The following is a 26,085-nucleotide window of genomic DNA, read 5'->3' on the forward strand; positions in this document are numbered from 1 at the left end:
TTATGAACAGGTGCTTAGTTTTGGAGAATTTCGAAGAAAAAAATCCTTTTTTTTTTTTTTTTTTTTTTTTTTTTTTTTTTTTTTTTTTTTTTGTGCAGCTTGCTTTCAGACTCTTTTAAATATTCTCTCTAAGCAATAATACTGCCATTGTGTGTTGAGTGTACATTGAAATGAATCATTGGCAAATTAAAATGGTGAACTTGACCAGAAGTAGGTCAAGATCTTCCTGTTCAGTAGGTAGTGTTCAGGTAAATGAGATACCTGAGCATGCATTATTGTCTCACTGAAAGTTTCAATCTGCCAATATTTTTCCTTTGTTTGTACAAATTCCACAGAAACTCTCACACATTCTTCTGAGTGAGTACACGAAAGAGGAAGGATATAGTGGGAATTAGTATAGGTCCAACCTGAGGCTTGATTCTAGAATGTAACTTCACTTTTTAGTGTGTTCTGGAATAAACACTTCTGAATGAATTTCTGTATGTCACACAACAGTAATCCATCAGGGAGAAACATTCCAGTATACACGCAATTGTAAAAATCAGCAAAATACAGTGATCAATATATTACCTGAAAGAGAACAGTGAGTGAAGGGCATTGTTACATTTGTACATTGTTTGAATAGGTACATAATGTCAAGACTTTGTCTGTATGTCATCAGTTGTCACCACACTAATAGCATTTTACTCACCAGAGATGCAATGGGGGAGGGGCATCTTTTTATATAGGCAATTTACCTGAAGAGCCTGTTTTCTGCAGTTGTTTCCAGGTGACAATACCATCTGTCTGAACTTCTCCTGTAAAGAAGGATGCAACAGAGTGTTTTTGGCAAAAACATTTGACAAACATGTATTCATTCTCATAGGTCACACTCTATTACAGACTGCTTCTATTGTTGTTGTTGTGTACATAGTTCCGCGTAGTCAGCGTGTACACAACTTTCCCACTAGAGCGCGCCCTGCTAAGCACAACAGCGCAGGCGCAGCACTCGTCCATCTCCACACTACGAGATGGTGCTGCCTTAGAGATGGACCAAATTCTGCTTCCGCCGATCCATGTATTAATATGTAACGCAGCCAATGAGATTGCTGCTAACGTAGAACCATTTCTCCTCGCGGATCACACTCGTGCAGTGATACATGAACGCACGAGGTATTATAACGAGTGTACAGACCTCCGATTAGTCAGTCTGCATTAGTCTGCATTAGTCTGTACCAGTCTATAGTCAAGTTTCAGTCTGCACCTAATAAGATTGCCATATTCCTGTACATAGCCATGAAGATAAATGTATAGACACTTTGTCAAGTATCAGAGATATGTGAGAATAAGATTAACATACCAAGACCAAAGGAACTTCAGATTGTCAATTTTTAAACAGCACCCGGAATCAAGTTATGGTATGTCTATGCTTTTTATTATTTTAATAAATGTGTGTGAAAATTAATCAAGTTCTGTTTAAAGTTGGTCACCGTCAATCTGCTACTCTAAGCGTGCAAGTGGCATTTCTATTGTCTGACCTAACGGCAGAAGATAAACATGCCACGATAAGACCACGAGACATATTGCTGACACTCGCCTACTTCGTTAGAGCGACAAGTCAAATAATCTGATGGTGTGTGTACCAAAGGTCTTACAGTATGCACACCACAGTTGTGTTATTTACGTATCTTTAAACTCACAGAGAAATGTGAGTGTGGTCAAAAAACAACGAGAATTTTTGTTTTTCTTAATTAATATTTATTTATTCATCACCATCAACTTTGACCTCTTCAAAGTATTCTCCCTCAGATATAATAAACTTGTACCACTGCTTTTTCCAATCTTGGGACCGAGCGAGGTGGCGTAGTGGTTAGACACTGGACTCGCATTCGGGAGGACGACGGTTCAATCCCACGTCCGGCCATCCTGATTTAGGTTTTCCGTGATTTCCCTAAATCACTCCAGGCAAATGCCGGGATGGTTCCTCTGAAAGGGCATGCCTGACTTCATTCCCCATCCTTCCCTAATCTGATGAGACCAATGACCTCGCTGTCTGGTCTCCTTCCCCAAACAACCCATCCAATCTTGGAGGCACTTCTGGTACTCACTTTTCGTTATGATGTTTAGGTCCTTGACTGATTCTATTTTTATCTCATCAATGGTGGCAAAATGACATCCCTTCACTGTTCTCTTCAGCTTCAGGAATAAAAAGTGCTTGCAGGGGGGATGTCCAGTGAATATGGCAGTTTAGGGAACATTAAGGATTTGCTTTTTTCCAAAAAAATCATGAACAAACATTAAGCTGTGAGCAAGAGCATTATGGTGACGCAATTTCCACAAGTTGTTCTACCATGATTCTCATCAGTTTCTTCATGTTGCTTCACGCAAATGACAAGTAACTTGGAGGTAGTATCCCTTGTTAACTGTAAGACCATAAGGCAGGAATTCATGATACACTATCCCATTGTAATCAAAGAAAACAGTAAGAAGAAGCTTCACATGTAATTAAACTTGTCAATTTTTTTTCTGTCTTGCCTCTACAGGCAGTTTTCATTGGACCAATTGGACCTTGGTTTCAACATCATAGCCCTATACTCATATTTTGTGACCTGCTATAACCTTCTTTAGCAATTCTGGATTGTTGTTGATATCATTCAGGAATCCCTGAGTGATGCCTATCTGACGTTTATGGTTGAAATTCAACAATCTTAGAACAAACTTTGCTACCACATGTTTCACACCCAAAATATCCAAAAAGTTGCTTAGCAAGAGGCAAAGATATGCTGAAATCACCAGCAACCTCTCTGATGGTGATTCGGTGATTTTCCAGTTCCATTTTCTTTATTTCTTCCACAATGTCATCAGTAATTGATGTGCTTTGGCAACCAGAGCACTCACCATCTTCAACATTTTCTCAACGCTGTTTGAGATGGGTGAAATGTGTATACCACTTGCTAACTCTTGTCTTACTCATAGTGCATTCTCCAGAGGCCACAGTCAATGTTTTCAATGTAGTGTTGCACACTTTCTTCCATTTTTTATGCAGATTCTTTGATCCATCTTTTTCAAAAGCAAAATTCAAGAGCACTTGGAAACATATATAACATTTTCGACTGTCAACAATAAAATTAATATTTAAAACACCTGAAAATGCAACCATATAAAGCCCATGAAATTAAAAAATTACTTTTTGATCACACTTCATAACTGAGAAATTTTTTTGGCTATGATGATGTATTTAATTCACAGTTGACTGTAAACATCTTTGGCAAAGAAATCAGAGAGAACTAATAATTTATTAAGAAATGTATGTGAAAGAAGGTGCAGTATTTCTGTGATATACATTTTAAGATTGTAAAAAAAAGAAACTGAAAACAGGAACACAAGATCAAAGTACCCAATACTCAGATTTTTTGTTTCTGCTTTTGAAAATATCATCTCATGATACTTGGCTCAGTTGGGCTATTACAGTGCAAAGGAAATATAGTAACTCACGTTAACATACCTTAATTAGTAGCATACAGATGAAATATTAAAATATTTTAATATATATGACTAATTTAACCCTTTACTAATGTAAGAATGCTTCCTAAACTTGAGGATGGTTTGTGGGGCTCTCAACTGCATGGTTAGCAGTGCTCATCATAGTCCCAATCTTTTCTCTGTCCAGTCTTGCCACTTTCGTGAATGATGATGAAGTGATGAGGACAACACAAACATCCAGTTCCCGGGCTGAGAAAATTCTTGACTCGGCCAGGAATTGAACCTGGGACACTGCGATCCAGAGGCAGCAACTCTAGCCACTAGACCACGAGCTGTGGACTCGTAAACTTGCACTGCTAAATCAATTGTACACACTGTTGATAGTATGAAAGAAGTTAATTGGAGGCTGAAGATTTACTGAAAGGTGATTGTTCAATCAGAACATTTTTTTCTTTAAAGGAAATCTTTGCCGCTGCACTGGATATCGTCCAATTATTGAGGGTTTCCGCTCATTTACTGAAAGCTGGGAGCAGGGACATATCAATGGAATAAGCAATGGATTGGCAAATGGTGTCTCAAATGGAACTTGCAGCATGGGAGATAAATGTTGTAAGTTCAAGGGTATGGAAAATGGAGTTAACGGTTGCAGTACAGAAGATGAGGAGGTACTGTTCTCAAAAAGTGAGTTCGTGCCATATGATCCATCACAGGAACCCATTTTTCCTCCAGAACTGAAGGTGATTAGTTTGTTATGTTTTAAATGAATTTAATTTAGAGACATATCTGGAAATTTGTTTAGTTTATACTGTTGTACATTTAAAAAATTGTGTGAATTATTCTTGCAAACACAAATTATTCTTGCTGGTCATGCTTTTATTTATGTGTCATAAAGCTCAGAAGTGATCTCAGCCTGGGTTATCATTGTAGCTCCCCACATCTTTATTCCTCATGAATTAAAAACTCCAAACTGAGTTGCACCAAAACATTCATTAAGACAAACAATGCTGAGCCTCTCAAGCGTTAATGAAATATGTCTATAGCTTGAGGTCAAAGCAGGTGCAGACAACTGCAGTAATTGTTACCTTGTGTATAAAAGTGTGTGCTATCGCAGGTATTCATGGGTTATTTGCAAATATCTGCAACAATAATTCCTTTGTAGTTAAAAATTAAAGGACAGTATCAACTTTATTATAAGACTTCATCAAAGTATGTCACCTGTGGTCAGTGAACAAGATTGCGTGACGGTGCATCACACATCTGTTGTAATGTTAAGTGAAATCTTGAAGTCTTTGGGCCCGTGTAAAGCAGAAATTTGTTTCATCCATACCATCTGGCTATGTCCACTTAAGCTGCACCCAAAGGACCAGCACCTAGTGAATATGCATTGCCAGGACCTTATCTTTCATGCAGTCTGTGAAGCATGTTCAGGAAGACCGCCCTGGCCACTTGCTATCTGAGAGGTGTGAGTTGCCGAGATTCTGCTGTCTTCATTTAATGCTCTTTAATGACTGAGTGACCACATAATAAATGCGTTGGAGTAAACTTTAGTGATAGTACTTTAAGAGAAACATGAAAGTTCCAGAACTCCCACCAAATTTGAAAGTAGCTTCAATTAAAAACTCATCAGTCTTGCCAGCAAAGATATTTTGCCTTTCAAAGTTGTGTGTGGAAATGGATTTCCCAAGATGGCACAGTTTCTTATTGTTCTGAGGGAAAGCATGGTGAAAGTGAATGGCAAGGAATTGCTGTTTCATCCAACTACCAGATCCAGAGAAATTGAAAGGAAAGTGCTAATTGTCTGCCTGCAGCTGTTTCTAGAGAGTTGAGGAATGTTATATGAAGGTGAGCCACTAATAGTCAGTCTAAGGAATACTTATATTGTTAAATAAACTCTGTGGAAGTGACTGCACATTATATTATCTATGAAGAGGGAAAACTTGAGGATCGAGTGTTCTGTACCACAGATTTTGAGAGTGAGATTGGAAAAAAAAGAAAAAAAAAACCTGTACAAAATACTAAACATGAACTGATAAAGTGCGCATCCTCAATATTGTGCTAGAGCATATGACTTGAGGAGATATGAATAATAAGAAAAGTGATGTACAGCAGTTAATAAATTCTTGTTGAGCTGTCACAACTTTTTTAAAAAGATCAGGCCTTAAGAACAGCTTGCAGAAATCATTGAAAGGATATGTGGACAGACAGTGGGATGGAAAACTAAGACTTTTTTGAGCCAGGTAAATGGCAGTGGTTCAAAGTTCTAGCAATTTGACCTGAAACAAATAAAGGCAATTTAATTGACTTTGTTGACAACAGAAGTTGGAAAAATCTAATAATCTTTCTTACACCATTCAATAATGCTTCTCTCAAGACATTTTTAGTATGTTTACTATTTGCAACAAGAACATTTAACTTCAGAAACAGATTTCTGAAATATTATGTAACTAAATAATGATGAACTATTAAGTGCCTACTTCAATTCGTAACATGCATAACAGTAACATTATTCTAGAACAGACTGTTCCAGATCATGGAGCATTGTTGTTGTGAACAATCAAATGGGCAGGCACACTGGGGAGCATTGTTGCTTACTATAAACAAATGGGCCAGTGCAGCGGGCCCTTGTGATCTGTCTACCATGCCTTACATGACTGCCAACCTTATATTCATAGCAACCACACCAGATCATCTCCAAGCTGCTGCAGTGAGTGCTCTGGAGAAATATTGCTCTATGATACTCACTGCACCGTATATGGCCGTACCATCAATGAGGAACTGTGCCATCTCGAGAAACCCATTCCCATACACAACTTTGCAAGGTAAAACAAGTTTACTGACAAGACTGATGAGATTTTTGTCATGAATACCTTCAAATTTCTGTGGATGTGGATATGGAACTTGTGGTTGCTTATAAGGGTCTTGCACACACGGTGCGGGTAGCATCTGTCTTTATCACTGTCTTGTTCAGAGGCAGTTTTCAATTTTGTAATTCCATTTAATATACAAAATATCAAAATGTAGTCAGAAAGTTATTACAGAATGTAGATAATTTAGGAGTAAAGGAGATCACTCAGAAGAGGCTCAGGCTTGTCTGAGTTTGTGTGTGTTTTTGTGTATCTGTACTCAAGAAACAATTTAGTCCAAAAGCTAGCAAGTTTTCTTTCTCTTTTGTGTGGGCCTTTCTATGACTCAATACTTCTGCTATTCAGTGAGTGGTCTCCTTTATTCCTAAATTATTTACAAATATCAAAATGTTGTTGACAGCACTGCAAATGAGATTCAGTTTGGTCCTAAAATAGTTATGACTTGCCATTACAGGTAAATACAGAACTGCAGAAGCAGAATATTGTGTTCAGGGGGGAAAGAACAACATGGTATCGGCCAACTGCTCTTCAGACACTATTGGAGCTGAAAGCTAAATTCCCAACAGCAAGGATTATTGTTGGAAATACAGAAGTTGGTGAGTAATGGCTTACTGTTACATCTATAAATAACAAAGCTCTTACAGTATGAGTGCAATGATGGATGCAATGGTCAATACTTACCTCTTTCACATAGACTAGACTGCTCATGGTAAGCTGTTAGTGACATGTAAAATCCAAGAACGTGATTATTATTGCCTCTTTTCTTTTTTTTCGGTTCACAGGTGTTGAAGTGAAGTTTAAAAACTGCTCTTATCCTGTTCTTATTCAACCTATACAAATCAGTGAGCTCACAGCCATTAGCGAAGAAGTAGAAGGTCTTCGATTGGGAGCCTCTGTTACACTGAATGAGATGGAAGAAGCCCTCAGGAACCAAATAAAAACCAAGCCAGGTTAGACAACACTAACTTGTACACTTGCATGTGTTGATTGCTTTTATTAGTTGGGTATACAGTTATAGCTATGTTAGTATTGATAATAATATAATGGAAGGAAACATTCCACGTGGGAAAAATTATATATAAAAACAAAGATGAGGTGACTTACCGAACAAAAGCGCTGGCAGGTCGATAGACACACAAACAAACACAAACATACACACAAAATTCAAGCTTTCGCAACAAACTGTTGCCTCATCAGGAAAGAGGGAAGGAGAGGGGAAGACGAAAGGAAGTGGGTTTTAAAGGAGAGGGTGAGGAGTCATTCCAATCCCGGGAGCGGAAAGACTTACCTTAGGGGGAAAAAAGGACAGGTATACACTTGCACACACGCACATATCCATCCACACATACAGACACAAGCAGACATATTTAAATATGTCTGATTGTGTCTGTATGTGTGGATGGACACTGCTAACACTGATACCTATTTTACTCATCTTTTCAGCAGTTTGAGAATTAAACTTGGCCAGTACTTCTTTATTCCTTTGTAAAGTAACATCTGAAAATGGAGTTCAGAATTTATGCATTTGCTCTGCTATCCTCAAGTTCAGTTCTGGTGTCATGCGTGAGTGTCTTGACACTAGCTAGGTAAAAAGTAATGAGATATCTGAAACGTAATGAGCTCATACATGTCAGTCAGGTTGGATTCCAAAAAAATCAGTTATGTGAAACCCAACTTGAGCTTTACTAGCATGATATCCCAAAAGCTGTGGATCAATAAAACAGTTAGATGTAGTATTTTTTTGACTTCTGACAAGCATTTGACTTGACACAGTACCAGACTTGGTTGCCTGTCCAGATATCTTGGCAGGGAGGACTTTTTCATATTGCATATTAATATTAACAATTTTATCGAAAATAATTTTAAGAATGTAATTCTTCAGGGTTTCCCAGCAATGCATTGTCATGTTAAACAATCAGGTTTGTGCTGGTTATTCACATCTTTCTTGCACAATATTTCAACTGTGTAACTTGCAGTCTACTTCAGGTGCTGTCTGACTCTGATTCCAGTGTGGAATGAGTCCGGCATTATGCGTATGTTGTGCTAGGCACTTTGTCTGCGGTCCGCGGCACATCAGGTGCTCTATCCAGGGTATGTGCCTACCAACAGCAGCAACTGTAGTGTTTTCTGCTAGCCACAGCTGTTCCTAACACTGTGCACATACTTTGTGGTTATTATCCATTGTCATTCTTGCTGTGTGAAGCTCTGAATGACATCCAAGTCATGCTAGAAATTTTATCTTCCGATTGTCGTCATTTGTCTCCTGTGATCTAGAACGTTCTGTTTCTGTGGCATGGAATGTCATGCATTTTGACCAATGCCTGTGCCCACCAGGAGCAGCTGCAGTGTTATTTTTAGGCCACTGATGTTCAGATTACTGCTTGAGACTTGGAAGAATGTCCTCAGGTATTGGCTGTGTTGTCTGAGATACCATTCCATGTGCGTCCTTTGTACTGTGCTGTTTTCTCTAATTCCGTCTTCATACTTGTGTCCCCTGGGCTCTTGATTTTGCCTCCTTTGTGCCTTCAGAAGATTGAGTGCCAGTTTCCAGGCAGAACCCAGATGGAAAAAAAAGTGTCATGGTTAATGAGATTCTCTGTGATCTTAATCTCAAAAGATTCTTTAATGACAGACTCCCAGTAACTCAATGTTTGTATTAGACTATTGGTATAATTAAAGTTCATAGAATGACTAAATGGTGCTCAGCGATCACTGACTTGGTTGCCTGTCTCAGTTTGGTGTGCTTTTAGTGTTCTTTGCACCAGATATCAATGGTCCCAGTCGTCTGGCTGATGTACTCCATACTAAATACACATGGTATGTGGTAAATGCCCAGTTTCTGTACACCCAGGTCATCCTTCACACTCCTATCAGAGCCTTAATCTTGGTGGGTGGGTGAAATGTGCTCTTGATGGTATGTGTGAGGAGTATTCTGCTGATTTTGGTAGCAGAATTCTCCTTAAATGTAAGAAGAGCATGTTCCATCCACCCACCAAGATATGGCTGTGCTAGGTAGTGTGAAGGATGACCTGGGTGTACAGAAACTGCATGTTTACGACATACCATGCAAATGAAGTATGGAATACATCAGTTGGATGTTGAATAAAATGCAAACAACACCAAAGGCCACCAGACTGAAACAGCCAACCAAGTCAGTGAATGCCGAGCATTGCTTAGAACTTAGTCATTCTATGAGCTATAATATCGCCAAGATTCTAACACAAACATTGAGATACAGGGACAATATCATCAAAGTATCTGCTGAGATAAAGGTCATGGAGAATCTCATTAACTGTGACACCAGTTTCCAGCTGAGCTCTGCCTGGCACTCGGCACTCAATCTTCTGAAGATGCAACAGAGGCAACATCAAGACCCCAGGGGACACCACAAGTATGAAGATGGAGTTAGGGAAAACAGATCAATACATGTAACAAAGAACGCACGTGAAATGGAACCTCAGACAAGAGACCCAATACCTGAGGATGTTCTACCGAGTCTTGAGTGGCAATTTGAACACCAGTGGTCTGAAAATAATGCTGCAACCGCTCCTGGTGGGCATGAACCTCAGACAGAATGCATGATATAGCATGCCATGGTAACAGAACATCCTAGATCACAGGAGGGCTTAAATGACGACAGTTGAAAGATAAAATTTCTAGCATGACTTGGACGTTATTCAGAACTTCATACAGCAAGACTGACAATGGATAATAACCACAAAGTACATTCAGAGCATTTGGAACAGCCACAGCTTGAAGAAAGCACTACAGTCACATCATTGGTTGATGCGTAACATGAACAGAGTGGCTGATGCAGTGCGATGCGACGCAGACTCTAGACAAAGTGCCTGGCACAACATATGCATAAATTCTGGACTCGTCTCACACTGGAATCAGTATCAGACAGCATGAAAAGGAGCCTGTGAGTCACACAGTTGAAATATTGAGCAAGAAAGATATGAATAACTGGCAGAATCCTGATTGTTTAACATGACAAATTTAAGCATGAGAGGAAAATGGGAGAAATCACTGAAGAATGGAATACCATCGAAAATACAGATGTTAGAAGGATCAGAGCTAGAATTTGGAAAAGCAAGAATAATACAAAATATGAAAGAATGGATAACAAGAAGTATGTCAGATGAAATGGATTAACACGGGAAATGGAAAACAACAATTCAGAAGAAGGCAGTAGACAGTACAGAAAACTGAATAATGTACTATGGACCTACTGAACAGACTACAGAAGACTGAATGAGGAAACAATGTGAGGAAGTAGAAGGATTGAAAAGGAATGGAAAATTAGGATGCACAAATGGTGAAATGTTTAACAAGGAAAAAAGTAAGGAAAATATGCAAACAATAAATGTTAAATAAACATGAGAAGAAGGACAAGAAAGTTTGGATGGGTTATGCGGAACAGTTTGTGCACAGGCTGATAACACTAGACCATTTTTGGAAGATGAAGGGGAATGCAATGAAGAAGACTGATGTCCTAAGATACTGAAATGGGAATTGGAGAAGCCAATTGAGAAGCTCAAGGAAAAAGAACCATTGGGCTATGACATTGAAAGTCTTAGGTCCAAAGTCAGTAGCCAGTTTGGCTGAGGTAGTAAGCAGGATTTATGACATAGGAATTTGGCCTCAAGATCTACTTAAGATCGTTCTACTACCTTTACCTAAAATGTGCAATGTAAAAGAGTGCAAAGGCTATTACTTAATTTGTTTTATCGGTCATGTTACAAAGGCTGTAATGGGAATCATACTAAGGAGAACTGAGAAGAAAACTGAGAAAAAATATGGGGAAAGACCAGTTTGAGTTCAGAAAGTGCCAAGGAACAAGAGATGCTACAGATTCTCTGAGGACGATTGCAAAAAGAATGTTAGAAATAAATAAGGAGGTGTTTTATTGACTGGGAGAAGGCATTTGATTTAGTTATCTGGAGTATAGTGCTGAAAATTGTAAAAGATGTTGGTTTAGGCTGGAAAGTTACGAAGTTGATAAAGGAGATGTACACAAAGCTAAAAGTGATGGTTAGAGCAGGGAATGAGGAGATGGAAGAGATGAACATTGGAAAGGATGTGTCTCGAGGATGCTCACGGTCACCAAATATATTCAACATAATGAAGAACAACTGATAGATAAGGTCATAGAGGACACAAGAGGCATTGTAATTGGAGGAGAAAGACTAAAGGCTATAGATCAAGCAGTGCTGGTGGAATTGGAAGAGGAGCTACAACAGATATTTAAGAGTGTTTCAAGAAGAGACAAGGAGTATGGACTGAAGATTGATATAGGAAAGACAAACATGATGAGAATAAGCAAAAAGGAAGCTCCGGTTAACATATTCTTTTGTGGAAAGATGATAGAATAAGTAAAACACTTTTTGTACGTGGGAAGTTTAATGACACAGAATGGAAGCTTGCAGAAGAAACAAGGAGGAGGATATCTATGGGAAAGTGAGAATTTGAAAAGATGAAGTAGTTACTAACATCTGTAAGAATTCAAATGGAGCTGAGGAAAAGATCTGCTAAATGTTTTGTCTGGAGTGTGTGTCTTAATGGCTGTACAACAAAGTGCCAGACTACAAATTCATAGGTCTCAGGTTTGAACTCTGGTCAGTCCTGGGATTTTTATTCGTTGCTTATCACTTCTTTCACCTCTCGGAATGTTTGTTGATGTGAAAAATGCCAAGCCATACTGAGGTTCAGAATCTATGTTTAACTTTTGTTTCCCTATAACTGACTGGGTAAGTCAGCTATCAAAGGACAGAGGAAGGCAATGGCATACCATGTCCAACAGGACCATGCCTAGCAGAGCACTGCAGTGTTCAAAGCAATCTTCAGATTAATGATTGCATACTACTATTATGTCTGGAGTGTAGTGTTGTGCAGCAGTGAATAGTGGATTTTCAAAAAGAAAGAAGAATGATAATTAGAAAGTTTTGAAATGTGGGTATGAAGAAGAATGCTTAATGTGAAGTGGACTGACAGACTTAGAATGGAGAAGTAATGAAGGAAAAAGGAAAAGAAAGAAGATTATTGGAACTGAACAGAAGTAGGAAAAAATCGTTGCTGGGACATACTGTATTGTGTGATGGGTCTGTCACTGGCAGGCACAAGCAAACAGCCCAGGTATAGGGAACAAACAAAAGTTTATTGAACACAATTTGCACAAAAATATTCTTCACAGTGAAACAAAACAAAGGGTGATTCCCAGTAAGTGAGACAAAATGGATGCTAATCCCCCTTCATGAAGTGAAACAAAATAAATGATGGTTTATAATTAATGGAGCCAATTAGACTTCCAGAATCGCAAAGTAAATCAATAAGTTCCACGGTACGTGAAAGAGATACACGCACTTCAATGAACACAATGTTTAAGTATTAAGAGCTTTACATTAAAAACAATGAATTAAATTTCTGTAGTCATACCTCTTTAATGAGCACTCTTGAAGTCCTAATAACTCTAGGTTTAAAAGGAAAGACAAATTTCTGATGTCAGGTTTAAAGCCAAAGTCCAAATCCAAGCTCCAGTCAAGAAGAACAAACACTTAACAATGCTAAAGGGGTACTTTGCTGAAGAAGTATTGAGAGTCAACTGTAATGAGATATCTAAGCCTGACAAGGATAGAAATCTCCAATCTGAAACTATCTCATTGGTTACAGGAACAACAGTATAATTGTACCAAATCTCAATGAGACTGTTGCTGATCACTTAAGAGTCCTAACTGTGGAGACGGTACGCTGTTCAAAAAAGTTGATGGCTGCGTCCTTGCCACGGTTTGGTGGAGCTCTTCAGGTTGCTGGCTGCAATGGAGCTGCTCTCTGGAGCCCTTGTGCAAGATGTGCTAAATAGCCACCTTGTAAACCGATATGTGTGATCCTGTTTTAGGCACATGTCAAGGTGGATGCTTGAAGAGGTGCAGTTTGCCAATGAATTCTACCATCACAATGTACACCACCTTATGACCTGGCTGGAATGCTGTTGACATCCTCTGCTGCTCTGGCTGTGGAATTCCAGAGCTACAAAGTTTCATGTCATCTGCACTGTAGGGGCTGAACTCGCTGCAACCCATACAATGAATAAGTTGTGCATGGTGCTGTCAGTGCCAGATGTCTATGGTGTCATAGCATTCCTCATCTACCCTGTTCTCCCCTGCCCCTCCCCCTCCCCCCCTCCCATCATTGGGGGCAAGAAATTGGGAGTCCTGGGTGAAGTCCGCAGGTGGCAACTGGCACCCACCATCCACATGGCATGTGATGAGCCAGGTACTTTATGGCAGGCAGGCCCCTGCACTTGTGGCAGCAGTGGTCAGGATGTGTGGCAGCTGTGACTCAGCAGACAGGAATGCACCTCTAGGGTGGCTTGTAATACTGACAGTAGCAAAGGTGTGAGGTGCCAAAAGCCGGTCTGTAAGGAAACCATATCACATAAGTGACAACTTGACACAGAGGGCATAGCAATGTGAAAAAAGAAATGGAAGAAAACATATGAAAAGGATTTGAAATCATGAGGGATGACTGTTGCCATGCCCAGGCGTACAGGATAAAATCGTGACATGCTGCACCACATCAGAGGGAAAAGAGCAGTGCAGAAGCATATGGGACAGAAAAGCGTGGAGTATGAGCACCTGGAGTAAATGATGTTTGGAACCACTTGGAGGGAAAAGTGCAGTGCAAAAGCACCAGGGAGGGAAATTTGTGACGTGGAAGCAGTGGGATAAAATATTCTTGTGCAGGAGCACTTAGAAGGCATTGAAAGGCACTGAAAGGAACAAAATGTATGTGCATAGAATAAGAAGGGCCTGGGCCATGTGCACAAATCAGGAACAGGTAGCAGATCATCTCTAGGCAGTGTAGAACCAGACAAAGATGACAGGCTGCATGCAAAAGAAGAGGCGGCAATGATGCAGTCTGATGGTGGCAGACTCTGGTGGAGCAGCAGGGTTGGCTTCAGGAAGCAGTTGGTATCAAGACGGCATCACTGGGGTCCATGGCTGCGCCACCAAAAACAAGATGCAGTGACAAAGGTGGTGGTCGTTGGAGGTGGTTGGTCCAAGCAGTGCACTGAGGGCAGTGGCAGAGTAGTCATGGAGTCACAACGGCACTGGTCACTGGGTCAGGTGTTGTGTCAGGGACCACCAAATGCAGTGAAGTTGGGAGAGCAAAATTGCCATACAGTCTTGATGTCATTGGATGACAAATCATCAAGACAATAAGATGGAATTGGATCTGCTAACAATCGCACAGTAAGGAGTAGATGGATGCCTGTTTGCCACAGTAAACAAATACACAGTCAGCTCTTGATAAGATACCAAAGTGGTGCAAAGATTGGCAACTTGTTTTGAATATTCAGAAATGTAAAGTGTGCACTTCACAATATATAGGAAAGTAGTATCCAATGGCTACAATATAGTTGAGTCACAAAAAAATGGAAATGAGTGTTTGGCATTGTGGGCCAGGAGTTCCCCATTAGGGGAAGCTCAGCTGCTGAGGGCAAGTACTTATTACATTCAATGCCACATTGGTTGACTTGTGCATCAGAGATGGGGATGAAATGATGCTGAGGACAACACCCAGTCCCTGAGCAGAGAAAATCTCCTACCCCAGCCGGAAATCAAACCCAGATCCCTTAACGTGGCACTGCGCCATGCTGACCACTCAGCTAATGGGGGCGGACAGTTGAGTCACAGCTGGAATTAGTCAACTCGTACGAAGACCCAGGTGTAACAGTTTGTTGGGGTATGAGATGGAGTAATCTCATAGGTGCAATATTAGCTAAGGCAGGTGGCAAGCAATAATTATTTGGCAGGATATTAGGAAAATGCAGTCAGTCTACAAAGGACACTGCTTACAACCACTTATGCACTCCTTATTAGAATACTTCACAAATTTGTGAGGCCCATACAAAATAGGAGACTGAATCCAAAATGAAATTTTCACTATGCAGTGGAGTGTGCTCTGTTATGAAAATTACTGGCAGATTAAAACTGTGTGCCAGACTGAGATTTGAATGCAGGACCTTTGCCTTTTGTGGGCAAGTGCTCTACTGACTGAGCTACCCAAGTATGGCTTACAACCCATCCTTGCAGCTCTAATTTTGCCAGCGCCTCGCCTCCTACCTTTCACACTTTGCATAAGCTCTCCTATGAACCTTGCAGAACTAGCACTCCTGGAAGAAAGGATATTGTAGAGACATGGCTTATCCACAACCAGGGGGTATTTCCAGAATGAAATTTTCACTCTGCAGCAAAGTGTGCACTTGTATGAAACTTCCTGGCAGATTAAAACTGTGTGCTGGACCAAGACTTGAACCTGGGACCGTAGCCTTTTGCTAGCAAGTGCTCTACCTACTGAGCTACCCAAGCATGGCGCACAACCCATCTTCACAGCTCTAATTCTGCCAGTACCTTGTCTCCTACAGTCCAAACTTTCTGCACAGGACAGCTTCTGTGAAGTTTGGAAGGTAGGAGACAAGGTACTGGCAGAATTAGAACAGTGAGGACAGGTTGTGAGTCATGCTTGGGTAGATCAGTCAGTAGAGCACTTGCCCGCAAAAGGCAAAGATCCCAAGTTCAAGTCTCAGTCAGCACACAGGGGGAGGGGGGGGGGGGGTGAGTAAGTGACTGAGAGAGAGAGAGAGAGAGAGAGAGAGAGAGAGAGAGAGAGAGAGAGAGTCAGAATGGGCACTAGGGGAATGGGGAGGATGAGTGGTGTGGGAAGGCTGTACACAGCCTGGATGGGGAAGGAGTGGTGTGGACATTGACTGAATAGAAAAGATATAGTACAGCAGTAGAAAACAGGTTAGCAGAGGTTTAGGCAAGGGGGACTGCAAAAATACAGAATATGCTGGAGAGATAATTCCCTCACGTGTAGTTCAGAGGAACTTTTTCCAGAAGGGAGTGTCTAAATAGCATGCATTGTGAAACAGCTGTTTAAGTCATTTGTGTTGAGGAGAGCAGCATGTTGGGCAACTAGATGATCAAGTTTGCAATTTGCTACAGTTTAGCAGTGATAGTTCATGTGAGTAGACAGTTGGTTACCCATTATGCCCACATAGAATGCTGCACAGTAATTGCAGCATAGCTAATATATAACATGGCTGCTTTGATGCATACCTCTGCCTGGTATAAGTTAAGAAACATTTGTGACTGCACTTTGGTAGGAGGTGGTGGGTGACGTATGGGACAAGTCTTGCATGTGAGTCTTCCTCAAGGGAATGGCCCATTGGGTGCAGAACTGCAGCAGGTTTGGATGGGGATGGACAAGGAAAACATGTAGGTGGAGAGATCAGCTGAACACTACCTTGGGTTGTGAAGGTAGGATTGTGGGTATGATGTACCTCCTCTTGGGGCATGACAAGAAGTACTATAAGCCCTGAGGAGGGATGTGATTGAGCTTTTCAAGGCCAGGGTGATACTGAGTGATCAGAGGAGTGCTGATCAGTTGCTGGTTAGCAGGTTTACTGGTGTTGAGGAGGAGATGGCATGGGAGATTTGCTTATGAACGAGCTTGATAGGATATTGTCTGTTAATAAAGGCTTTGTTATGGTTATTAGTATATTTTGACAATTCCTTCTTTCCACTCCCGATGTGGCATCTCCAAGTGGTGAGACTGTAAGGAAGAAACTTGTCAGTGTGGAAGAGGTGACAGCTGTCAATGTGGAAATGCTGTTGGTGGTTGGTGGGATTGATATGAACAGAGATATTTAAGGAGAGATCCGACAGATGGAGATCGACATCTAGGAAGGTGACCCATTGAGTTGAGAAGAACCAGGCTAAGCTGATTTGGGAGAAAGTACTTGAGATTATGGAGGAAACATCATGAAAATGTCACAAATGAATGTGAGCTAGACAAAGAGTTCTTGGCTGGATTGGAAGGGCTCCTCCAGGAGGCCCATAAGTATATAGGTGTAGGGTGGTGCCATGTGAATACCTGTGGCAGCACCAAGTATTTGTTTTATATATTTGGCCTTTAAAAGTGAACTAATTGTGTCAGGATGTGGCTAGCCAGGAGAATTAGGAAGGAGCTGGTGGATCTCATATGGGGGGACAATTGGAAAGGTAGTGCTCCATGGCTGCAAGGTATACAAGGACATCGCATCCACTGTGCCTCTGAAGGAGTCTGGTGGTAATGGGACAGGAACTGTGGAAAGACAATGATGGAAGTGAGCAGTGTCTTGGACATAGGATGGAAGGTTATGGACAATGATTTGGAGATGTTGGTCAACAGAGGCAGAATTTGATACTATGGGAATGTTGTTACCGGCCACAATGGGATGACAAATAGGGAGACCTGTGTTGTTGGATTTTTGGAGTTTGGGGAGTAGTATAGTTGAGGGTATGACAGGAGGGAAATGGGAGGGGCTCAGGTAGTAAGCATAATTATGCTTACTACCTGAGCCCCTATCTTACTGTTACTCGCTCCTGTGAACGGGAACGCGTTATGCAGATCTTGGTGCCTCTTGCGTCCATCTAGAAAAGATAACCTGAAGATGCCTAAATAAGGTGAAACGCGTTGTTGAAAAATAAAAAAAAACTAAAATTGCAACCAAGACTGTTTTTAATCAATAAGTGTAAAATGTCGGTCACTGTTTTTAGTTACAGCCACCTTATTTGTTTTTCATAAATAACTTTTCAAAAAATATGAAATAATAAATGAAATGATAAAAACATGTGAACTGTAAAATAAAGTTAATACATGTTATCAGTGCATCACGCATGTAAACAGGGTACTGTAGAGCGGCATAATGTCCTCTGAAGTCAGCTGTGTTGTAACTGTAAACAGTGACCTCTGTCTGAACTCAACCTTTGACATTAATAGACAAGTTATGCATAAATAAGTGGTTTTAATGCTTTTAGCTTAAATTTGCTGGTGTGTATTCAATGATTAACTCTCTTTCATAGCTTATGCAGCTGTTCATTTAAACAATGGATCTCCAGTTTGGAATATCAACAATGTAAGGAAAAGATACATTGCTACTCACTGTAAAGATAACATGTTGAGTTGCAGACAGACACAATGAAAAGACTGTTACACATTTGCTTTTGGCCAAAGTCTTCTTCAGAAAACGAAAAACACACACATGCACATATTCCTTCATGCAAGCAAGCACACCTTACGCACACATGACCACCATATCCAGAATCTCAGACAGGAATGCAACTATCATGTAGAATGGAAGCAGCAATCTGGAGGGGGCAGGGAAAGGGAAGGAATAGCAGGGTATGGGTGGAGGTGAGGAGGTGGGGAGAGAAGAGCACTGTCTGGTGGAGTGTGCAGGGACTAGACTGCTACCAGGCACAGTGTCAGGAAGCTGTTGGGCAGGAAGGTTGGGAGGAGGAGAAGTGAAGGGGCAGTGAAAAAGAGAGGAACGGGTAAGGGGAAAGGTGGGTGGTTGTGTTGGTAGAGGGCAGCACACAAAGACAGTGGTGGACAACAATAGGAGGAAAGTGATAGGACAGAGGGGGTGGAAACTGTTGGATGGTAGGTGTGGGGAGAACAGGTTACCTTAAGTTGAGGCCAGGATAATTTCACGAGTGGAGAATGTGTTGTAAGGATAACTCCCATCTGCGCATTTCAGAAAAGCTGGTGGTGGAGGGGAGTATCCAGATGGCTCAGGTAGTGCAGCAGTCACTGAAATCAAGTATGTTATGTTCCACTGCACGTTGTGCCAAAGGGTTGTCTGCTTTGCCCCTGGCCACAGCTTGGCAGTTCATCCTAGTGGACAGGTGATTGGTAGTCACAACAATATAAAGTCATGCAATGACTGTAGCAGAGCTGGTATATGATATGGCTGCTGTCACAGGTGGCCTGGCATCTGACGGAGTAGGATAAGCCTGTAACAGGGTTGTAGTAGGAAGGGCAGTGAGTGGATTGGACAGGTCCTGCACCTCGGTCTTCCATGGGGATATGATCCCTCTGGCAAGAGGTTGGGATTGGCAGTGGCATAGGGATGGAGTAGGATCTTGTGTAGCTTGGGTGGGTGACAGAACAAAACTTCAGGATGGGTGGGAAAGATCTTGGCTAGGATGACCCTCATTTGAGGGCATGATGATAGGTAATCAAAGCCCTGACTGTACATTTAATAAGGCATGAATGTTACATTATAGTAACTGATTCCTTATATGTACTTTAGCACTGAAGATGGTCATACAGTGACCAAACTCTGGGCATGCAATAAACATTATGTGGAACTGATTGCTGTACTCTTTACAATTTGAGTAGCCTAGTCATTTTTGAAGAAATAAAATATAATTTTTCGTGTTGATCATCATAATCTACAACCAAAAATTTTGAACAGTAATTTGTGTTAATTTTTTCTTGTTAGTGTGTAACATTTACTGATAATGAAATATTTTGTAAGAACTAAATTGCTCATATTGTCAGTTTTTGAAGTGTAGTGCAGTTTCATTTGAGAATTACAGTTTTTTTCAGATATTCATTATGAATGTTTTTTTGTCATTGCTTCTTAATTGTGTCTAAAAATAATGGCCTCCATCGGCAAAAATAATGAATACCATCTTCTGTTTCAAACAAATTGAGGGTTCATCAACAATCAACAACAAGAGCTTATAACTCACAAGTGAACATCGCGGAACATTATCCACATTTTCATCCCTAGTAGTGAATTGGCTTTCCTCAGTAGATTGTTGAGTGGCTTATCATACTTTCAAGCATGTGTTATTATTATTTTTCCTCAAATGAACAGCAGGCCAGTCAAATGTTTATTCATAAATATCAAAAAAATTATCTTACAGGATGTTACTATCCATACAATTAGATAAGTGTCAGAAAATCAGAACTGATGAAGTGTTCATATTTTGAAATTCAGAATTGTTATAATCCTTGTCCTAATACATACTTTTGTTTACTAAGGTTTATGCTTCACACAAACTGGACTTAATTCTGTTGTATCATGATTTTCAGACGTACTAATTCTTACAGCATTATACAGTGAACATTAATGTTGTGTTGCACATGTTTCAGCACCATATGATAACTTTTTTAAAAAACTTACTGGTGTTGTGTATGTCTTTATCATTATTTTGTGGGTATCTCATTTTTTTGTGCTAATACTGTCAACTGTTTAGTGAGTGGCAATTGTTTTGTTATGATGCTACAGTAATTAGTCTTAAGCTATGATGTCCTGTGTGTGTTTTGTGGGCTGTTTAGTGTGCAAATGAAAACTGAGAAAACAGCTGTGATTAACCCTCTTTCCATTTTTCAATCCTTTCTCAGGTTATAAAACAAGAGTGTTCGTGGCCATAACTGAAATGCTGCATTGGTTTGCTGGAAAGCAGATCAGAAATGTTGCTGTAAGTATCCAGACAATATTATTTGTTGTTGTGCCTATCAGAAGTATGCAGGATGTATCACAAAATCACAAATCATGTTTATTAGTTGTGCAGGATAGAAACAAACATTTCTAAAGAGGAACCCCTGCCCAGAATGCATAGCTTTTGGCTCTGTGAGGTGTAAGAGTTTGAGAGCAGTGATGGCGAAGCTTCTTTAGATTGTGTTTGGTATTCTAGTTAGTTTGCAACTCATTAGCTATTGCAGAAAGAGGACACACTGACTACACCTGTAGAATAATTAATATGTTGAGCAGGATTGGCAGACTGATTTTTCAAGATAGAACTCATGTCCTCAAATTTATGATCTGTGTGTTTTGGGCATTGCAGTTAAAGTAAAAAATTTGCATTCCAACTCTATTGCAGAGTATAAATTGGCAGTGTAGAGACTGAAGATGAATTAGGTGTGGCTGTGCATTCAGTATTTTATTGGAGCATGGATTATGCAAAAAGGTCCACCTCTTATACACTGAAGAGCCAAAGAAACTGGTACACCTGCCTAATAAAGAAATGCCACAACATGACATGGCATGGACTTGATTAATGTCTGAAGTAGTGCTGGAGGGAACTGACATCATGAATCCTGCAGGGCTGTCCATAAATCTGTAATAGTATGAGAGGTGGAGATCTCTTCTGAACAGCACATGGAGGGGCAGCCCAGATATGCTCAATAATGTTCATTTCTAGGGAGTTTGGTGGCCAGCAAAAGTGTTTAAACCCAAAAGAGTGTTCCTCAAGTTACTTTGTAGCAATTCTGGATGTGTGGTGTGTTGCATTGTCTTGCTGGAATTGCCCAAGTCTGTCAGAATGCACAATGGACATGAATGGATGCAGATGATCAGACAGGATGTCCACCTCCATAGCATGCCAGCTTGTCATACCAGGAAGCCTGGGTTCGATTCCCGGCTGGGTTGGAGATTTTCTCTGGTCAGGGACTGGATGTTTGTGTTGTCTTCATCATCATCATTTCATCCTCATCAACATGCAAGTTGCCGAAGTGGCATCACCTCAAAAGACTAGCACCAGTCGATAAGGTCTACCCACTGGGAGGCCCTCGCCACATGACATTTCATTTCATCAGACAGGATGCTTACATACGTGTCACCTGTCAGAGTCCTATCTAAACTTATCAGGGGTCCCATACCAGTCGAACTGCACATATCCCACACTATTACAGAGCCTCCACCAGCTTGAACAGACCCCTGCTGACACCCATGGTCCGTGGATTCAAGAGGTCTCCATACCTGTACACATCCACCCACTTGATACAATTTAAAATGAGACTCGTCTGACCAGGTAACATGATTCCAGTCATCTACAGTCCAATGTCTGTGTTTGGGTGCAGGCGAGGTGTAAATCTTTGTGTTGTGCAGTCAGTCATCAAGGGTACATGAGTGAACTTTTGGCTCCGAAAGCCCATATCGATGATATTTTATTGAATGGTTCACATGCTGACACTTGTTGATGGCCCAGCATTGAAACCTGCAGCAGTTTGCAAAAGTGTTGCACTTCTGTCATGTTGAATGATTCTCCTCAGTTGTCATTGGTCCTGTTCTTGCAGAATCTTTTTCTAGCCATAGCAATATTGGAGATTTGATGTTTTACTGGATTCCTGATATTCATGGTACACTCATAAAATGGTCCTACAGAAAAATTCTCACTTTGTCGTTACCTGGGAGATGTTGTGTCCCATCACTTCTGTGCTGTCTATAACAACATCTTCAAACTCACTTAAATCTTGATAACCTGCCATTGTAGTAGCAGTAACTGATCTAACAACTGCGCCAGAACTTGTTGTCTTATATAGGCGTTGCCGACAGCAGTGCCATATTCTGCCTGTTTACATATCTCTGTATTTGAATACGTGTTCCTATGCCAGTTTCTTTGGCACTTCAGTGTATTACAGAAGCATAGATCATGGTTTTCATAGTACTCCAGAGAAAATAGTCAAGACATAGTCAGGAGGTTAAAGATCTGTTGACTGCAATGACTATGGGACAGTCCTCCTCTGCCAACCCAGTGATGTGGGTATGTGGAGTACTGTTATTTTGCAGTTATATTACCTGATAAACTCATCGTGGCACATTATCCTGTAGGGTGAAAAGAAGATCTCTGGGAGAAATGAGGTAGATAGGTCCTGGTATTCTGTTTGACATTTGATATGGCCCAACTGATTACCCCAACCCACATGATCACATTGATCCTGTGTTGTTTATCTGTAAACACTTGCACAAATGGATTATTATTTTCCCAAATATCAGTGCTGTGCAAGGTTACAGTATCATCTTCAGTGAACTTGGATTCATCGATAGGTAGTGTGAAAGTTGTTAATTACAATTGAAATATGCAAAGCTTTGAATACCTTGGGTAAACTGCTTGACAGGGTAGCCTTCAGTAATGTTGCATGGACTTCACAAATGGTATGGATGTAGGTCTTATTCATTGAAAGCTCTTCACTCATTAGACATTCAAATGCTTTTGCTACTTGGCAGTACTGGTGGACAATTTCTTTTCAAATTTCTCCAGTACATCTCCTTCAAAGGCAACATTCTGAACTAAGCAATACTCAGAACACACCACACATTAAAATTACAATAAAGCCTCCTTTTTACACTTTTTGGCAGTCTGACTCAAAAATGTGTAAAATACAGGAAAGCATAAGAAACTCAAAAAGCCAAAATGAGTAGAATACTCTTACCATCATTCTCTTTATATTGTTCAGAATATGAAATTAAAACCATTTAAAATCTGAAATAATGTTTTTGTTTCTTTCTAACAGCGTTAGCTCTACTCGTTTCCCTGCAGTGTACAAAGCATCAGTCACAAAGGCAGTGGCTGAGTACTGACACACAGAAAATGTGTACAGTCATGTCCACTGCTGTAAATAAAACACAGAAGTTAGTGTCCTTTATGTAACTACATTAAAAAGATATTCATGTTCTAATGTCAGACTTTTTATTGATAATCATCATAAAATTATGGTAAATAAAATTTGATATACAATGTTGGTTAAAACACTAAAGTTGGCTGCCTTCGCAAACAGAGAAAAATAAGCACAGAATCTACAACTTGTTACCGACAATGATGTCACTTGATTCAGGGATGTGCTGGGTGAGAAAGAGGGCAGGAGTTGTCATGTTAGAGAGCATCTTAGGAGGAATGTTTACATCTGTCATCAGATTTTACCAACCTAAGACTGTGTGCCTAGTATGGATTAGAGTGCAAGTGACAATGATTTGTAAAAGCCCATTATAGAAATGACCATCTTCAAAAGTGGTGGTTATTGGTGTAAATGGCTGTGAAATTAAATTAAAGCTGTTGTAATACAACACAGTGAGCAGAAAGAAGGTTGCTTCTGGAGTCTCTATTGTCAGATCTTGATAATTATTAAAGCAGTGACTCAGCATACTTTCCCACCCTTCCAAACACTGCAAACCAATAATACAGGTGGCCACAATCCCACACGCCAACAATGAAAATCTTGCTTACCGTGTGAACACTATGCTACACAATCAATACCTTTGCATATAGTCTGTGTTTTTTGCTTTGTTCCAAGCCTGATGCACTTTTTCAGAAATCTGTATGAAAGTCAATGTTAAAGGTTGTGATAACTTCAAAGGAAACTCAAAATGCAGGGAATGCTGAAACACGGAATCATTAATGATAGAAAACACTGTACTGAGTGAGGAAGACTTCTGTTGCAACTGATAAAAATGAATGTAAAATGTCAGAAAATGTAAGAAGTAGGAACATAAAAATGGGGTTTTACTGTATATAACAAGAAAATGTAACAAACAGAAAATATTATTTGCTATATGCACGTATGACAATTTTGGAAAAACACAAAGTTCAATATGGGGTACTTACTTGTAACTTTCCAGTCTCCCATAATGTCTCTTAAGTGTTTGAAATGTTCAATAATGTGTAGTATTTCTGTTGGAAAACCTATCTTCATACACTCTTCCAGCAGCTCTACCATTGCCGTCAACTTTTCCAGGCAGTGTATTAGTCAGTTTATTACTTGTGTACTGGTACATAAGACTATGGTATGATGCAGCGCTTCCAGAGGAATACTATTGATGCAGCCCATATGTGTAAATTAGACTGACAGCTAATGTGTTCTATACCCAGTGAAGTTATTAGACATAATGTGTGAAACCACTGTTCTCAGACTTCAACATTCCATAGTGTCCAGGCTATGCATTTCTGGACAGGCATTCACTTTTGAAAAATGATCAGTTTACAGTCTTGTACAACATGCTAAGTGTTATCTGTGTTTTTATTAAGCCCTGTGTACATATTCTGTTAATGTACGTGTGTCCTAAATTTGATTTGTAATGATATTATAAGGTGTTAGGTTCAACAAAACTTTACTAATGACAAATAAAAATGTTATACTACGTGTATAGTTAACTACGAGATGAAAATATCAATTCATTGTTTTGCAAACATCTTCCAACTGCTATCTTTTTTTTTCAGGCAGTTGGTGGTAATATAATGACTGGTTCACCAATATCAGACTTGAATCCAATATTTATGGCAGCAGGATGCGAACTTCAAGTTCAAAGTGCAGGTAGCTATTTCAAATGCATTAGCAACTGATTAGCACCAAAAATATAATAGAAACAGTTTCACTGTATTACTAGGAAAAGAGAATAGTACACTTTAAATAGTGAAAATATTTCTCTCTCTCTCTCTCTCTGTGTGCGTGTGTGTGTGTGTGTGTGTGTGTGTATCTATTATTACATCAAGAGTGTCTAAATTGGATAGACATTGAGATAACAGTGTAAATGTTCTGTAGTTCAATAACAGAACTGTATATGATGGAATTGCCATTACATGGTTGAGGAGTATCGATACTGTGGAACAATAAGAAATATCCTTAACTATGACATCATGGTAGTCTATGAATAATGACTTTTTGAGGATTACCATCTAGCATTTTGAGGAAGGGGAGAAAATTGGCTGTAATGAATATTTTATGTTCCATAGAAACTCTTTTTACTCTGTAGTTGTTTTCTGATGCACTTAAGATTTCTTTTTGTTCTAGAGCGAGGACAGAGATTTATAAAAATGGATGAAAAGTTCTTCACTGGATACAGAAGAAATGTCATTCAACAGGATGAAGTTTTGGTCAGCATAAAAATACCATATACAAGTGAGGTAATACATTTGAAACATAACTATAAATGTGAAGTAGAATTAAAAAGTTTTCATAATCAGTTTAATAAACTTGCTAGTTTTCAGAATAAATCCTTTGTTGAGCTACCTGTGCCTCTACATTATGCTGGCCAGTCACATAGCTGTGTGTCCTGCCAGCTCAATGGTGCGTGTGTGTGTGTGTGTGTGTGTGTTTGTGTGTGTGTGTGTGTGTTTCATCTAGCCCAACGAAGGCTTTATTC

The 26,085-nt window shown here is 40.0% G+C and overlaps 1 protein-coding gene across 1 annotated transcript in view; it reads left to right on the forward strand.

Moving 5' to 3' along the window:
* The window catches only part of LOC124802533 (xanthine dehydrogenase), a 246,306-nt gene that overhangs the window by 142,025 nt on the left and 78,196 nt on the right, over nucleotides 1-26,085 (forward strand). The window contains exons 5-10 of the mRNA XM_047263388.1: nucleotides 3,922-4,199; nucleotides 6,781-6,922; nucleotides 7,109-7,276; nucleotides 20,571-20,647; nucleotides 25,163-25,256; nucleotides 25,734-25,846. Of these exons, the coding sequence (XP_047119344.1) occupies nucleotides 3,922-4,199; nucleotides 6,781-6,922; nucleotides 7,109-7,276; nucleotides 20,571-20,647; nucleotides 25,163-25,256; nucleotides 25,734-25,846 (872 nt within the window). The remainder of the gene's footprint in view (nucleotides 1-3,921; nucleotides 4,200-6,780; nucleotides 6,923-7,108; nucleotides 7,277-20,570; nucleotides 20,648-25,162; nucleotides 25,257-25,733; nucleotides 25,847-26,085) is intronic.

This window comes from Schistocerca piceifrons, chromosome 6 (genome assembly GCF_021461385.2).
Source record: "Schistocerca piceifrons isolate TAMUIC-IGC-003096 chromosome 6, iqSchPice1.1, whole genome shotgun sequence".
Classification (NCBI taxonomy): domain Eukaryota; kingdom Metazoa; phylum Arthropoda; class Insecta; order Orthoptera; family Acrididae; genus Schistocerca; species Schistocerca piceifrons.